Raw genomic sequence first — 18,705 nt, forward strand, 5'->3', positions numbered from 1 at the left:
AGTAAACTGAAGACAAATTCAAAAGATTTCAGTCTCTTGATTTTTCCAAAAGTTATTGTCGATATTTACAAATTAATATTACATAATATATCTTATCACTCTGTTTGATGACTTTAAGTTGTTGTAAGTTCTTATAAGACTGACTTTTGTGATTAATGTTTTTATGTATAAACTGGGAATACAGTCAAACGATCGATTTCAGTGTCCTGACTTTTCCAAAAGTCATTATTGATATTTACAGTCTTAATATATCTGTTCACGTATTTTTATGAGTTGAAAACACTTGTGTGCTCTAAAAGACTGAATTTAGTGATTTAATCTTCTCGAGACTTTATTAAAACTGGGAATACAGTGAAAAGATCGATTTTAGTGACTTGATCTTTTCAACAGCCATCGTTGATACATGTATTTACAGTATTAATTCTTTTCACTTCATGTTATGACTCTAGGCATTTATACTGTATCTCCTGACATGTATGGCTTTAGATTCAGCTTTTCTTGGCCAAATTGTCATCATTTTGAGCTTGCCAAACACCATTAATGACATTTAGTATTACAGTATTAATTTTAATTTCTCTCTTTCTATATATACATTCACACATGTACAATGTATATAGTGGTTTAGCAAGTCAATCTTTTCTTGGTTAAACTGAGTACAAAAAAGTCGATATTGATTTTCACCATCTTGTGTTTTCCAACAGCACAGTAAAATTTAGATATAGTTACAGTTACAGCATCTATTTCCTTCAATGTGCATGTTTATTTTCTCAACTTCATAGACTAGGAGCTGGGTATTATTTGAAGACAGGGTAAAGAGACCTTCAGATTCAAACCCACGCCTAGTCTCTAGACTACCAAATTCAGGACTTCAATTTTAATTTTATACAGTCAATAGGTCTAAGAGCAGCTTTGATGATTTATATTTTTGTTCTCTATTCTTGGTTATTCTTTCTTTTGATGTAGTAAAATGAGTATAGTGAATGGTAATACAAGTCAACATGCCAGGCAACCCAACAAAAGCTTTTCAGATGCCATAATTTTTTATTAACAGTGAATCAAGGGGCTGTCATCCAATGCTGGCCAAAATGTAGACCATAAAACATGTTATGGTCCCATGACCACATTCAAACAAAGACAGCTTTGGATTGAGGTGAGAGCACACATGTCTACAAGACTTGTATTGAATACAAAGTGCAGTGAAACAAACAGTCAATACATTTCCATTGTATGAGTTCAAGAACTATGCTATGAAAAATGTGTTGTGCAAGCCATATTAACCTCCATGTGGAGACCGCAATACATCTTTCCAAAAAGCTAAGTACACAAAGAATGCAGTAAACAAATTAAAAATCCAGGGGTTTTATTTTTTCTTAAAAGTAGCAGTTACCAACTGTAGATCATGCACTTCTAGATGACTGGCACAAGAAAAACCCATGTAACAATTGCTGTGGCCTAAGAGCAAAACAAAAATCCATGATAACGACTGATGTGGTGGTAATGGCTGCCATAGCCCTGGACCGAAACAAAGTGAACATGTTATGTATAAAACTTGGCTCTTGCAATAATGCCAACTTTGTTTTTTTGAGTTGGTGATAAAATCTGGTTATAAAATCATCCAAGAATAGGGCAAGTTCATGACCACTCACATCAGTATATATATCACTATCAGAACAATATGGCTACCTTTCATTTGCACATCATGTAGACAACTAAAACTCAAAAATATCAGCATACACACATAAAAAAACAGGACACAAAAGTACCTGTACCCTATCCTAATTTTGGATTTACATGTATTGGAACCTGAAATCCTTTTACTTTGACATCATTTTGTTGTCTTTCTGGATAGAACAGGACATTATGGATTCTGGATTATGTTTTTGACACACACATTGAAAAACTCGCTTGGTGTATTTGGCCTGAGCCTTTTCATTCTAGTCTCCTTGTCCCCAAATAAAAGTGTGAATAGTCTAACCTAGTGTTGCTCACAGCTAACAATAATGCTTGCCAACATCCACTCCTTATGTCAAGGACTTCAAAGGATAATAGTGACCACTCCTCATAGGGCTTCAATTCTACTATGCATTCAATTTTCAGTACAAATTCTGCATTTATTCTAGTAACAAAACACTCTTACTCACAGTACAAACTATGACAGATAAATATTACCATTTTTGAAAGACATAATTTGTACAATATTTTATGAGGAACAAGGGAGTAAACTACAGTGCTAGGGAATTAATTTCTGTGGGTGGAGGATCTATGAGTGGGGACAATTAATCATCTTTAATTAAAATGTGTCAATGTCCATTGTTATTTTTTGTAAAGAAATGGTAATAATGATAATACAATTATAACACTTATGTAACAATTAGTATAACATTGTTAGTGTTCCTATTAGAGCAGCCAGTCCCTAGCTGCATAAGTTCATTATGGTTCATTCATACATGATAAGTTCAAGTTGTAACAGGTTTTTTTTACTTGAAATATCATGGACATATTCAGTCTAGAGACACAGATTTCAGATTTTACATTGTGGTTCATTCAAATGCAACATTATCACAGACCGCAAACCCTCAATGCTACAATATATTTAGTGCTAATTGTATCATAATTTGAAGACAGTGGCTGACTCTAGGTCCCTGATATTGCTATCATTTGTAAAAACCTATTTCTACCCTTGTTGATAGAGAAGTACAGTTGCCGAATTTATTATACGTTACACATACAGCGGTATAGAACGATGGATAACTATCAAACCATAGACAGTTCCTCGCCACTATCCATGATCAAACTATATCAAACCATAGTTTCCCCTCCACTGTCTATGATCAAAACATAGACAGTTTCCCCTCCACTGTCTATGACCAAACCAAAGCAATGGATGGTGAAATTATGCTAACCCTATGCTTTTAGAACCTTTCATGTTTGTTTTGTTCCCAATATGGCTTTTTAAAGCTGTGTGTAAATTTACTGACAGTCATTACAAAAGGGAGGGAACACCCTGGCACCACAGACTGACTCATGTCATGGGTGAAAGTGATCAGTTTGGGCAAGGTAGGGTGTGGTTTCCTAAATTATCATACCTTTTCAATTCAGCTCACTTCAGATTTACAAGTCAATATTCGAAGAGAATCAGACTTTGTTTACTCAGTTGTGTATTTTTAGCTGTTTAATTAGTCACTATAATGACCCATGTGCTCTTTAAAACACAAGTTTTCTTTCCCATCAATGCATGCTTGCCACACCTGGAATATTAAAAACAGGAGGGTATTGTATGCAATCCCATTTCCATTCTACCTTTGATAACCTACGTAACGTGAAACTTATTTAACGAGGAATTGGCCCCAAGCCTACACCTGAAGGCAGCGATACATACACTGCGTAATCTACATCCTACCGAGAGACAGACTTTATACATCTATTCACCGAAAACCAATAAAATTTCATTGCCAGAGACAGCAAATAATACAGGAATGGATGGTAGGCTTTGAAGTAAATACACACAGTACCATTAATCCGACTGCACTTAGTGGCATGCTGCCTAGAATTACATACCAAGCTATTACTGAGTAAAGGTAGTAGTTACCCACAAGGCTACCACAACAAATACACTTTGAGGAGATGGTAGACTTGGCAGGAAATTAGGTAAAAGCCTTGACAATACAGCACAAATTGAACTGTAGTATATCGATCACTGTAAATTTATGGCTTAATATCAAGTCACTTTCATGATATTATTCCTTAGATAGATACATCATGACCTAAACATACCATGCATTCTGTGCTCTAACACTCAGTGGTCTTATTTTGACAACGAGAATAAAAATTATCTATAGATTTAAAGTGCTGTTCTCTAATTAAACAAGTATTCAAAAACTTCAGGTATGATATACTTGGTCTGAGACTAACAAACATTCGACCAGTGTGTCTACAACAGTTCACTGTCCATTGATCGTCACAACCCAGCCTGCGACGGTTTAAACACACTAGAGTTTGAAACAAACACAACGGCAGACAGTTTTTGTGTTCATACGAATCACGGTACTCACCAAGTCTCACTGCTCCCTGAATCCCTAACACCTGAGATTCTGCTTCCAAAAATACTGCTACCAGACAGAATTGATGAGTTTCAAACACTGAAGTAAGTCGATGGGACTTCGATCGTTACACAAACTCCACCTGAAGGGTAATACACTGATGGAGATCAATTTGCATCTGGCTACCTGTTAGCTTAACAGCTATATGCTAGCACATTTGCATATATTTGAATATGAAAAGTGCAAGTGAATAGCTGTACTTACTCATTCTCCTTTGTTATTGTGTTCACCATAACCTTTTTATTTCCACTCACATGCAAATATTTGACTGCATTTGGACAAAAGCGCATTGTTTGTTTTAACCTTATTCCACATTCAAATGAGAAAGGACAATATACAATGAAATCACTGAAGGGAAAGAAATTACAGGTAGGGCCAATGACGTGTACTGCTATTCGGGAACACACCCCTGCATACTTTCAGACAAAACAGAGCCTTTCCTTATCTGGAAAGGTGTCTTGTACTTCTGTTGACTAACTCCTTGAGTTCCCCACCTCAGTATTTCACCCCGGTATTTCTTTCTGTTTATATATTGACAAAAAAAAGAGCACCCTTGAACAAATTGAACAGTTGGTGTATTAGTTTCACACAACATATATCAAGTGTAACTTATGTTCTTATTTACATAAATAACTGACCTTGATACTGTGGAAATACACCTTTTTTTACAACCTACTTCCACTGCAATGCAACAATCACTATTGCTATAATAACTGTATTCTCATGTTTACTTGTTTGTTTGAGTAATTAATCACCAGTTCTTTGTTTTTATTTGAATTTCCAAGTCCCTCTTAAGACATTAGTATTTTCTTGGGTTTCATGATCCACATCTTTTACTCTGTGTTAAATAAAATAAAGATAAAGTTATCTGATTAGAAACAAATCATTGAAAATATTGCCGCCAAATCATTGAAAATATTGCCGGCCAAATCATTGAACATATTACTGGCCAAATCATTGAACATATTGCCGGCCAAATCATTGAACATATTGCCGGCCAAATCATTGAAAATATTGCTGGCCAAATCATTGAACATATTGCTGGCCAAATCATTGAAAATTTTGTTGGCCAAATCATTGAACATATTGCCGGCTAAATCATGGAACATTTTGCCGGCTAAATCATTGAAAACATTGCTGGCCAAATCATTTTGGTACATTATTTATACTTGTACTATGATTAAGAGTAGGGTATGTGTTTTCTCATTCTTCAATTAAGACCCTCACTGTAAAAGTCACTGCAAATAAACTACAGTATTATTTGTAAACCAGAAAATATCCATTGTTCCCTACTAAGTCAAGTTTGACAGCTTATCACTAAACTTTGACAGAGTATCAGTAAACTTTCATACCCAAATTTCAAAACAATCTCAGAAAATTACTCTTGACATGCAATCCTATGAATGTTAATTATCTGCAATTATTTGTAGTATCATTATTTTGGTTAAAGAAAATTTGAAATTTAATAAAAAATCCCATTTCACGATTATGTCTTGATGTACAGTCCAAAATTTTTACTGAATAATTCATGTTTTCTATGTGTGTGTTTGACTGATTGCTGTGCCTTTCTGTTTATCAAAATTTAATTACATCTCAGTGTATTTGATTGGTCACTATCCAATGTTCATCACATCATATCTCAGTGTATTTGATTGGTCACTATCCAATATTCATCATATCAGTCTACAAAACATGACAAGATTGCCTTTATACTATTTATAGACTAACATGTTATCCAAATAATGAATTTATTCAGAGTTGTAGTTCATTAGTGAAAGATGACGTACATTTAGATCTATGTCCCCATTCGACCTTTAAGAGCTATAAAAACTACTTTGGATGACATTGTTGTGCCGACGTATATTTCCTCTTGAAAACAGGAAAGGTAGTTTCCAAGCATTCCTTGTGGCTACACATGACAACATTTTTCCATATATGTGTATGGGTGCAGAGTGTTACATGCACTTACTTATGATTGTTAGAATCAAGTGTTTGATGAATTTGGATCTTAGACATCAATATTTTTCCAATTTCTTGGCGGTACGAAGTGACCAATGCATATTCTTCATGCTTTCATGCTGAAACCCATCTTCACAGGCAATCTTATGACAACTTTGCCAAGTTGTAATCTTACTCAAAAATGTTCCAATTTTTGAGAGAGTGTGATACGACTCACAACCTGTCCATTTGACAAATAGTGAATCAGGTGTTTCTTTTTTACTTACTATCTAGGAGCTGGACAGGTTTTACAGAATTTCTTATTTTCATGGGCTCTCCTGAAATTTCAGTTAGGCCACTTTTACTCAACAGTTTCAAATAAAAACACTAAAGATCAATAATATTGTTTTTGTTTTAATGTATGTTCATGTGTGTAAGTGATAGACTGGTAAACATTTTTGACCATTTATTCAGAACCCTGGAGACAAAAATTGCACGTGTGCAAATATAATACAACAGCTTGGAAGCATGTGTACCTCATTTATAGTGGCAGATGATATTAAGGAAATAAAAATGTTTCAGTGGATGGATGAGGGAAAGTGAAGACAAGTTGTTGTCATGTGCCATCTTTACAGAAGAAGCAGATGTACACCATTCATGACTCTGAGGTCAAGTACAGGTATGTGTGTGTTTGAATCATTCTTTTTGCATTGTCATGAATCTGAATGTAAACAGTAGGTTCAAATAAACATTATGTTTTTATTTGAAAACAGAATAGTGTAAACAGGGCCTTAAAAGAATACAAAGATTTTATTAATAAAATATACCAACTAAGGATAACATAACTACAATTATGATATCAGTAAATATTAACTAAAATGTAATTGCCTCTATCAGACTAATTTTTATCTGGAATCTATAAGACTAAAATGGAGAGACAGTAAATGTTAAACAAATACACACTGAATGACAATATATAATGTATACCATTTAATTTCACCACTAAAATCAAACAATCTCCAATCATAGAATATTTACACATTTTAAATATTATCTTGAAAGACTTTTATCAGGATGTGTAATGATGGATTGAAAGCTAATTTAGTACCAAATACAACGTCTAAGATTAAACACATCCTTGTACCAAATATAATGTCCAAATATTAAACGTAGTCTTACTACAGCTCTCTAATAAAATAACATGGAACTAAAATATTAAATAAATTTGTGGTACATACAAGTGTTCAAGGCTTTATGTGATATTATCAGGATAAAGTGATGGACATGAAGCTGATTTTGTGTAAAATATAATCAAATCTATGATTAGACATATTCTAGAGTACAAAGAGATTTCTAAATCAATTATTGTCCACTGTAGAGCATTACTGTTATAACGACATTTTAATTAAGATGCGGCATTCAGAATGTTTGAACTGAACAATACCTGCACCATAATTTTGTTAAATTGACCTTAAAAACATAAAAGTACTGTATTGCACCTGACAGTTTTACTGCAAGAACTAATGGAATAAATGGAAAAGCTGATCCTAAAAGGTGTTACGTGTACAAAAGTATTCATACACAATACAAAATGTAAGTGTAATTCAGTATGCCCTCCAAGATAATTTGACAAGTCACTGTAAACAGCAATTTCTTGTGATGCATCAAATTTTGAATAACCTGAGAGCAATGTTTTCCCTCATGACTTAACCCACTCTATATTTCTTAAAACTAAACATTTTAAAAAAATGATGCCCTCTATGGCAGGATAAGAAAACATCACAATGTTTTTGATACATATAGCAATAAAGTATCTAAATCAGAATGTGAATGTCGCTGATTGTAAGATAACAACCCCATGGGTAAATATCTGAGTGAAAATATCGTTTATTGCTGAAACTTGGGAAATAAAAGAAATGGTACACAGTTTCCTTCTGACTTTACTTGCCATAACTAAGTCATTCATTTAGACTACTAATGTATGATTATGAAATGAAAGTATCACCAACAAAAAAAACCCAACCCCACCATATCAGTAATGGTAACAAGTACAGGTGTCTTCCCACCTCCCTTACCCCAAGTAAAGTTGAAAATTAACCGAGATTTTTTTCAATTTACGAGCCACAAAAATACACCATCCAACCTATTTATATGTACCATCAGTTAAGTCATCTATCCATATCATTATTATATATAATCATAAATTTATAGGTAATTTCAATACAAATATGCAATACTGAGGCTGACCTCCTTACAGTGTAGGTGAAATCAACATATTTCCCTTATATGGCATTATGGTAATTTTTATGTACATATAAGGAGATAATCAAAGTTGATAAACTGGTGGTTATTCACCTTATGAAGGTATTTTTGAAATGTAGTAGAGTACATGAATTGCATATTAATGAGTTGAAAGTACTTTATACCTGATGGCTTACAGCCAGCTTATGATATCTGCTTTGGCATAAAATATGAATCAAAACCGTCAAAGTCTAATTACTATCTATATTTCATTTTGACACCAGATTGATGATATGACATGGTAGTAGTAGATATCATAGCACAGCTTTGACATGTGTTAGATCAACAGTTGTGTCTACTTTACCTGCAAGCCCCCTGCATCCATTGTGTTACAACTTTGCCTCAATAAGTACATAAAAGCTGAATTCAAATAACACCAACAATGTACTCTACTTTGAGTGTCAACAGTCATATTCCAAAACCCAGACAACTCTCCACGTATTGTGCATTATGTAAACACAAGGGACACTGAAGATTTTTGTTTTTTTATTCCTTTTCAAAGACACTATTTTCACATACCTGGTAAATATACAATATAATAGAAAAGAAATTGTACACCACAGTAGTCATCACTCCAGGCTAATTTTGTCTGGGAAAACAACATCTCAAAGGAAAGCAAATTGTTTTTAAGACCTTCTAAAATTCTGTATTATAAATTTACACCTTAATCCTACTGTGACCCTTAGGCAACAATGAATTATTGGTAATTGTTTGTCAACTATCAGCTGTCCTCCATTCAAAGGTATCGTAAAGTTTATGGGTATAAAAATAGACTTTTTTTCAACAACAATGCATGTTTTAGTCTCTTATTCATTCTGTACATGTACCCTAACAGACAGACTCACAATTTAATAAGTTGTCTGTAAGATTAAACTAAAATACAGATACGTGCACATTCTGAAACTTTTAACTGGCATAACTGTCTTTGCTAGGATTTTAGTATTCTCTACTTCAGAAGCTTGGAAAGTAAAATAACATGAATCTAATTAATTAGATTAATCAATTTACATTAAATTAATTAGAGTTTGACTTCACTAGCTTACTGATATCGGAGTAAATAGCAACATTAAATCAATTAGAGTTTGACTTCACTAGCTTACTGATATCGGAGTAAATAGCAACATTAAATCAATTAGAGTTTGACTTCACTAGCTTACTGATATCAGAGTAAATAGCAACATTGAATTCCACGATGAAAATGTAAGAGTTCTATTTAGGTATTTTGTTTGGAATAAAAATCCTTTATTTTGATTTTGGTGTGATCTTATTCATGTTTGAAATCTTAAATTAGGATATGGAAATTTTAAATTCTAAGATGAAAATGTCAGATTTTATTATATTCTATCATTTACTAACATTTTATTTGTACAGCTATTTGATTTCATAGTCATTTATATAGTAGGCCAAAAAAAGAAAGAATTGTTTTTGGTTACCATGTCCATCAGTTAAATACCCTCAAGTCGGTCTTTTTTGTGTGTGTGTGTGTTTGTCCAGCCCATGCAGTCTGCAGATCTGGGGGAGAAACACAAAAATAACCCTCCCTACTTCAGTGAAGACAACTGCAGAGCCAATCATGAACAAGCAAATGAGAACTGCCTCACATACACACTTGCTCTAAAGTACTAAAGAATAGTAACTGTCATAAATAGTAGATTGAGTGTGACAGGTTTGTTGAGAATAAAAAAAAAATCACATCATCGCACCATTATAGATGAACTATCCTAACCAGAAACAATTCTTTTTTCTTTCTTTTTTTTTGCCTTATTTTAATTCTTTTTCCTCAATGTTCCACATTAATGTCAAGTATGTGATTTTAGAGAAGACAAAGAATAAGTTACAAAAAATGTATTTCTCTTTGAAAGGAAGCCGGACCATCAGTGTTATTATAGTCTTTGGATGAAAAAGTTACCACTATCTGACTATCCTTGGAAAACAATAAACTTGATTTTATCTTTTTTGTAGAAGACAATAACTTGAATATCACTGGGTTGAAAACAATACATGTACATTTGTTTGTATTGTGTTTCATGATAATTTATAAGACATACTGGTAACCACCCAATACCAACACCAAGAGACAGACTCAACATAAGAATCACTGCACTACATGCGACTCAGTTTCAGCACATGCATGGTTTCAATGCTTTCCTGAAGCTAGCATACAGTCAGATCAGACACAGCCATTTAAACATTGATTGATAAAGAGTACCTTTGCTCATATCACAACATCTGTTACTACAGGGACCGTTTAAACACATAACCACTTCAAAAAGTAGATTTATTGTCCATTGTTACAATTTTTTTCAAAAGCTAACACACTCCAAGAAGTAGTTACCAACTCCATCACACACACACACACACACACACACACACACACACACACACACACACACACACACACACACACACACACACACTCACTCAATAAGATCTAAAGATCTAGCTGTCCATTTCACAGAATACTGACAAACTAAAATCATGTGGGGAAATTGAGTCTTCTGCTAGTCAATTATGTACATGGAGCCTGAAAAAAATGAACAAAGTTGGCTGCTACTGAGATAATGATACAGTTATGATTTAAATTGTAACTGATCAGAGACATTTCAGAAGACCTTGGTAGCAAACATAACCCAAAACATTGACCTTTAGTTTGACATCTATTACACTTACAGCAAGCCAGATGCAAAACGCTATGAAATTTTCATTGGCACTCATAAAATCATTACAAATGGGTGTAGCCAGACCACATGCTCTATTTCTCCAAAGTGGTAGTTTTATAGCAACATTAACACCTATCAAGAGTACATATGACCCTTAACCTGAGGTCAATACCCTTCTTGAGTTTATAGCTGACAGTAAAGGTGGATTATTAGCTCAGTTGTTCAACTTGTTGTACAACTCACAAAGTAATGAGCCCATTCACCCAAACACCTCAGGAAATTTTATCTCAATTTGAGGTGGGAGGATGTCATTGTTGTGGTCAAAATTAAGAGTTGTTATGTATCTATCTTATTCATTTATTTGTGGAATGTGAATGTACAGGTACTACCATTATCTGGAACAGTCTCTTGACACTGTGGGGCATGGCCCTACAAATTCCATCATTGTTGTCAGCTAAACAGATTTTTTAGGCGACAATTCCTTTTCACACCTGTTGAACCACATTATATTGATAACAAAAAAGACCATTTATGAATATAAGTTATCAAAAACTATACCATCCTTTAATATTGTGAAATTAAATATAAGACTTGCAAAAAAGATTGAATGCCATATTGCCAAAAGAAAAAACTGTCTTCCAAAGTTTTGTACAAAATGGGACAATTTTGATCCCTACCTCTGCATTGTACCTGATTTTTTTCAACTTATTTTAGATGTTCTCAATGGTGCCATGTGTTATTTTTGCACTTGTCTTGCTGTAATTTATCTCTCTCGAAATAAAACACTTATAAAAAAAAAATGTATCTATATTATTCAGACTTATTTAGCTTTGTGGTTATATGTCAGCCCAGCTGATATCTACATCTACATATTAACTTAAAGTTAAGAGCCTTGAAATGTGTATACTCCAAGGTATTTCAGACATGTCTGTTGCATGGTAGCAATACAGTCCAGACAATTGATAAAAAGCCTCCAGTAGTTAACTAGCTTGAAGGCATTGTAAGAATGGCTTATATATGCTTTGCTCTATATATCAAATTTCAGGTATTTTTAAGTACAAGTGAACACTTTATTTTTTCATATAATACTTTTGAAGTAAGCAAATGCTGATATGATGCTGGTACTGATCTTCACCTACTCAATGACTTCCTGAATGTAAAGGTGAATGTCTGGTACATGCAGAGGACAAAATCTGTCAACCATAGCACATTTCATAACAACTGAAAGGGGTCTCACTTAAGTATTTACTAAGAAAGAAACAAGTGACCCTGAACAAGTGAAATGCAGTTGCACTATCAATTAAATCAGTACAGTGCTGACAGGAAATTTGAGAGATTGTACACTTGTAATGGCCTTTACTGTTGCTATGGAGTACTCCAGCAGAGAGGGCGCTGTACACAGCTGCCGCCACTACACTGTATGCACTGTTCCAAATACATGTATAAGATGAGATTCAAGTTTAACAGGGACGAGCAAATCCAGTAGTTCAGCCATTAACTCCTTTGGATCACTCCATACTGATGAATACTAGTTAGAAATATCTATACTACACCTACTCTTGCTGCTAGACGTTCAGGCTTTCTTTCGATACTATAAGCGAACAAAGTTCGCAGTGAGGGCTTGATGTTCCATCCTCGATAGCAATGTTTGGTCGTGTGTCGTATTGTATCGGAAGAACAACCGAGGTCTAGCAGATAGACTATACTACACCATACTACAGTATACTATAGAACAAAACAGAATGCATTCTGGGCTATGAATCACAGGAGTTCAAATCTATGTTGTTCTTAATAGAACGATAATACAAGAACTGTAATAAACAAAATGAGTATGTCAATCATGATTAAGCTTATAAATAAAAGCCTAATCACATAGCACAGAACTAGAAGCATCGTGCATATCCATAATGCACCTGCTGCCTTCATCACTGTACATGCATAGCAACTGTTTATGTATTAGTAGTGAACTGCTAGACAGTGCTGATACACAGTGTAATGTTCTATTTGCTACATGTGTATTTCCATGTCATATGTTCAGCAATAGACTTGTATTTACCCTCTTTATGGTTGTCATGCTTGTTTCATTCAATGCAGTTTTTTCAGTTAATTTACAAAACTTTTATCTCATAATCACAGAATAGATACAAACTCCTGTGCATCGAATATCCACACTGTGCTGTATGATAAAAACAGTACTAGGTATGGATTCCAAGCTCATATTAACCATGATACACTGAAAACAGGTAAGCGCATACTAATATTTCTGGATATTCTTCTGAACTTGAGTTGAAACATATGACCAGTGCCCACAATTAGCCATTTTCAAAAGCTATTCATAGCATAGTGTTTGCGTGTGACACAACTTTTCAAAACAAAACACCTACCAATAAAATCACACACATCAAATCCAGAACAATGTGTCTTTAATTTTCATTCACTTTGATTTCCATCCTTTCCACATTTTCTTCAGTTTCTCACTGCTATATTTGATACTTTTTACGGCACCTGAAAGTAAATATCATAGTATTCAAAAGTCAGCAGAAGTCCATTTTAAACATGCATCTACCCCTATTCAACTTGTTCACATTTTTTAAAGTTGGTGTTGATAACATGACAAATGCTATGAATTTCAAATGTACGATTGGTCTGTTACAAATTTATGTGCACATACAAACTGACATTAGTGATCACTGCATTTATGTTTTTCAAAGGGGATGAGAGACAAAATCTACCCAAGTTTCAAAAGCTTTTACCTCCTCTAGAATCACATGATGTATGATTATATACATACTATGACAAGAAAGAATGAATGGTCTGTGGTTCATAGTTGCAAAAAAAAACCATTTCTCCAAACAGACCATATTCTCTCTCTCTTTTTTAAAACAAATTCCAATTTGCCAACATCTCATCAGCTTCTTGGAGTGTACTTCCATGGGTTATCATCACATGCCTCATTTTTCCAAAAATGTGTGATCATGTAGTATTAAACTGAACTTTGTTTGATCTCTGAAAACTTGAGTATACATAAAAAAAATAGTGAATACCGGTACCTGATCAGTTAAAATAAATCTCAGTAAAAATTTACCCTACCTGCTGTCAAGATAGTTTTCAGACTCTGAGACCAACTTGATGTGTTAACTATAGTCTGTACACCTACATAGAGAGAAGAGGATACACTGAGCACTCACTATGGTATCTATGGTATATTGTATGAAGTACAACAACAACACCACAGTGTTTGCACATTAGATGAGACTCCTAAAGCTAGAGAGTGTATCTTGCCATCAGATGGAATGCAGATTGACTAAGACTCCGAGAACAAGCCTTTAGTTGTAATTTGACTTGAATTCAAATATATTATTTAAAAGAAGAAATTAAACATTATCATAAACAGAACATACTCCTTCTATTTGTGCAAAAAGAAATGGATAAGGAAAGATATAACATCTACTGATCAATTTTGATGATTTTGTCTACTCACCTTCAACCACAGCATCCTTGTATGTACCACTATATGCTAACTTTTGAAAGATTTCCTCAATGTCTTCATTTCTTTCACTGATGTTCTTCACAATGGTTGTTTGTAGATTCTTAGGAAGCTTGAACATCAATGACAGAATCTGTTTGGGACTTCTGTCTTGCTGTGAATGTGAGGATAATACATTCATGTAATCAAGCAAAGCTACCAGGTTTGCTACTTTGGTACAAGTATGTCAGCTATTTGGGGTTGTTAAAGGGACACAAGCTGACTTTATATCCTTCGCAATGTAATTTTTTCTGCATTTTAAAAGGTATTCACAGTATTCTTCTTGCTGATGTACAACTTACAAGTTCATAAACTTTATAAATTTGTTGCTTAGGAAATAAATTGCCAGGTTTATATCCTGCGGTCTTATCTTTTCTAATTGTATAAATGTTTCTGTGTCTTCAGATGAAATAATTGCCATAATTTTTAAAACGATTTATTTCAAAAGTCAATGTGGTACTTTTATGAACATGAACATTCTGTATTGTAATATTAATAATCATAGATCAAGAAAGAATATTTGAGTCAAACTCGAGTGGAGACTTGATTAGTTGCTAGTCAACTACCTCTTATTTTCTTTTCCTTGTATCATGCAATAATTTATAATCAGTACACTGCATTATACTATACTGGTAATAAATAAATATTAATATATATCTTCAAAGTTTTCTTACTTCAATAATTGTGTTCTCCTTGTTCCATTCAATGCTATCCATAGTTGTCAGTATAGGTGAATAAAGGTCATGGAAATGGTCAAGATTTGGTTTCACTATATTACTAACTTTGTTTCTATCTTCTCCAACCGTCATTCGGAAATCTCCTGAAAGTTGTAGGAACAACATCATCATCATTTAATTTCCTTTTCCTGTGTGTAACAGTCATATCTAATAATATAAACTTTACAGGTATGCCACATATAAAGAAATGTTATCAAAAGTTCTTTTGATTACTGCCAAATAATTTCCTGTAAACCTTTATAGATCTACCAGTATTTCACTTCATATTAAATATTTATGAACTACTAGATTCAATTTCCTGTCAATGTTTATATACCAGTATTACTTTTATTAAAAATGATATATTTCCTATAAAATCAAGGCTATTACAAATAGCTCATAACTTTTAATACAACTTTAGTTAGTATACTATGTACACACAGTGTTTACATGTGCTTAATTTTTTCATAAATTGTAGTCACTTTGTTGAGTATTTATTTACATTCATAGTATTATTTTTTTTAAATATGTGCATGAGGCAAATCAATACCAAATGATGCAGGTTACAACTGAGTAACAATCAATTACATATCCTGTAACCTTCAAATGGAAATTCATTGAACAGAGATGGAGGGTGATACAAACTTCAAGGCACCTATGACCCCTTATTAGGCTCATGTGTCTGTAACTTGTAAGGTCATGTGTACTGAATAGTGGGTCAATCTGTTGACAAAGACTGAAGTGTGCAGTCAAAAATTTCAGGTAAAATTTTCAAGTTGTGTTCAGAACAAAAGGTTAATTGAATACTATAATAGTATCATGTAAACAATTGACTTGATTGGACACACTGTTAGGGTTACATTTTCTCAGTGCCATTACAAAGCAACATGAGAAGAACACCACTTACCCAAGTATGAGAGCCCTGCTATAGTTGTATACAACTGTTCTTCAGTAAAGCTTTCTGGTAGCATTAACAAAGCTACATCCACAGCGCCCTCTAAGTTACTTAGTAAGGCATGTTGTAGAAGCCTACTTGGCTTGTGTTTCAGTATCATTACCTGGTAAAGTCAAACACAAACAAGTATAAACTTACACTCCAGGTACTCGTACAAACACAGAAAACATGGAGTAGACTGAACTACTAGTATGAAGCTCTCAATTTCTAAAAATTGAAATATAATTTTTTTTGAGACATGAAAATTTCCTTTGAAATCTGACTTTTTAGGTATCAGTGAAATCCTTCCCATTCTACATAATCAGAAAATCTACAAAGTTGGTACGCTAAATTCTCAAAATGAATGAGTCTTTTTGCAGTGTACTTACTGGTTTGTGTAATCTTCCACTCAGATACAGGGTCTTCCATTGCATTAAATCTTCCTGAAGAGCTTTTGTACTTACAACACCATATTTCATGAGCTATTAAAATTTCAAAACAAATGTCTTTTTAAAAAAATCTAAAATCTCTATTGTTTAAAAAGCCATGTAAACAGTTCAACATTAAGGAACCATCACACAATGTCACATAAGCTCAATAAGCGAACATCATAAGTTTAGGACAACCCCCCCCCCACCCCCACCCCACCCCCCTCCCACTAAACAAACTTCACAAGTGCAACATCGACATGTTTATATAATATGATGTAAACCATGATGAAATGTGTAGCTGTCATACCATTATGATCAATACAATGTAAAATCATGATGGTAAACACATTAAAATACTACCGGAAACCCAGCACTGTATCTCACATTAGAAGTAAATTTTAATCAATTTATCAACATCTCAGTAGTAAATACAGAACTTGTTATCATTGAAGGCATGACAATTTTTGAAATTTTGTTAGAAGTGTGAAAATGAAGTTCAGCAATCGTATTGAAGCCAGACCCCTCCTTAAGTGTTTATATTATGGTTTGGGAACCCTGCGTAATCTGGTAAAACTTGCATCTAGGTTTCCATATCTTGAATCATCCTGTTTGCAAGGAAACCCCAGAAATTCTTAAGTAACTGTCACTGTGGTAGATTTCATCTTTTACCACCATTTAGCAAATACATGCATTGTGAATATTACCAGCAATGACTAATGGGCAAATGTATTCCAAATAAGGTGTTCTTGTACCTGATCATCCATTTTGACTAGTGTGTTATAATAAACTCCTGCTCCAAATTTTTCCTGGATTGTTGTAATTCTTTTAGCTCCAAAGTATCTGAGAAATGAGTAGTGTTCCTTGTTGTTTTCAAAGTTCTGTTGGTGCCACTTGCAAGGGTTGTCTACAGCAAATACGAAGTCAATCATTTTATTCTGAAATGAAAGAAAGACGATACACCATCTATAACAATGGGATGGATAATAACAGATAACATACTCGATATATGTGCCTCCACAAGATATATTGATAGGAGATCAAGGTGTCAGCACACACACACACACACACACACACACACACACACACACACACACACACACACACACACACACACACAAACACACACACACATATATATATATATATATATATATATATATATATATAATATATATATATATATATATATATAAAAACACACACACACATATATATATATATATAATATATATATATATATATATATATATATATATATATATATATATATATATATATATATATATATATATATATATATATATATATATATATATATATATATATTCAAATACACAGACACATATACATGAACATAGAAGATGCCAAATTTGATGATGTTGAAATCACTTTTGTTGCCTTTCAACTTCAACAAGCTCACGACTCACATTTTTACATAGTTATACTCACTGCTTTTTGGTTGTATCCTTTTTGTTGAAAAACAGCAGAGCCATAGGCAAATGCTAAAGACATGTCCTCTGGAAAACATCGCAAGAGACTAGTGCATAACGCCTTTCCAGCAGACATTTTCAGGATATACACTAAATGTTCCTACTACTACTAGTAACAATAGTGGTCGAGTCAGGAGCTACCAGTACCACAGATTGTTGAAAGTAGAGGTCAAAGGCCATAAGGGTAAATCTACTTATCTGGTGGGGATGTTAACTTGGAAAATTTTGAAATTGTCCATTTTTAAGTTTAAATTTAGAACTTTTTTCAATAATTTTCCACCATTCCAATATTATATTATTATGTTCCTGATTATTTTATAAGCTATATCAGATAAACAAAGTAAAACAAACTAGCACATTTCGTCAGTCTTAGGTCCACGGAACCCTTCATATTCTGGAATCAACTAAAGAAGATGGCGACTCCCACAAGACAACGTGCTGTCAGTGTTTGTAATCATTCAGCAACATGTATTATAAAGTGCCAAATTTGTAAATATTGGACGACCCCTACGCGAAACAACGGGACGTGATTGCCTGGTAGATATTTACGAGAACATTTTCAAATGTATATCGTGTGCAGGTAACGTTCGCATGCAGACGACAAAATTT

General features: G+C 33.6%; 2 protein-coding genes across 2 annotated transcripts in view; both read right to left on the reverse strand.

Moving 5' to 3' along the window:
- LOC144437883 (uncharacterized) overlaps positions 1 to 4,197 on the reverse strand; it is a 20,717-nt gene extending 16,520 nt beyond the window's left edge. The window contains exon 1 of the mRNA XM_078126918.1: positions 4,053 to 4,197. The gene's annotated coding sequence lies outside the window, so the exon portion shown is untranslated. The remainder of the gene's footprint in view (positions 1 to 4,052) is intronic.
- A 9,236-nt stretch (positions 4,198 to 13,433) lies between these two features.
- Positions 13,434 to 18,118, reverse strand: LOC144443244 (phosphatidate cytidylyltransferase, mitochondrial-like). Its single transcript, XM_078132669.1, has 8 exons — positions 18,056 to 18,118; positions 17,359 to 17,541; positions 16,565 to 16,657; positions 16,149 to 16,299; positions 15,200 to 15,345; positions 14,481 to 14,640; positions 14,090 to 14,152; positions 13,434 to 13,504 (listed from the first exon to the last, which is right to left on the reverse strand). The coding sequence occupies exons 1-8, from the start codon at positions 18,116 to 18,118 to the stop codon at positions 13,434 to 13,436; spliced, it is 930 nt and encodes a 309-aa protein (XP_077988795.1).
- Between the last annotated feature and the right edge of the window lie 587 nt (positions 18,119 to 18,705).

The sequence above is a fragment of the Glandiceps talaboti genome, chromosome 1 (assembly GCF_964340395.1).
Source record: "Glandiceps talaboti chromosome 1, keGlaTala1.1, whole genome shotgun sequence".
Classification (NCBI taxonomy): Eukaryota; Metazoa; Hemichordata; class Enteropneusta; family Spengelidae; genus Glandiceps; species Glandiceps talaboti.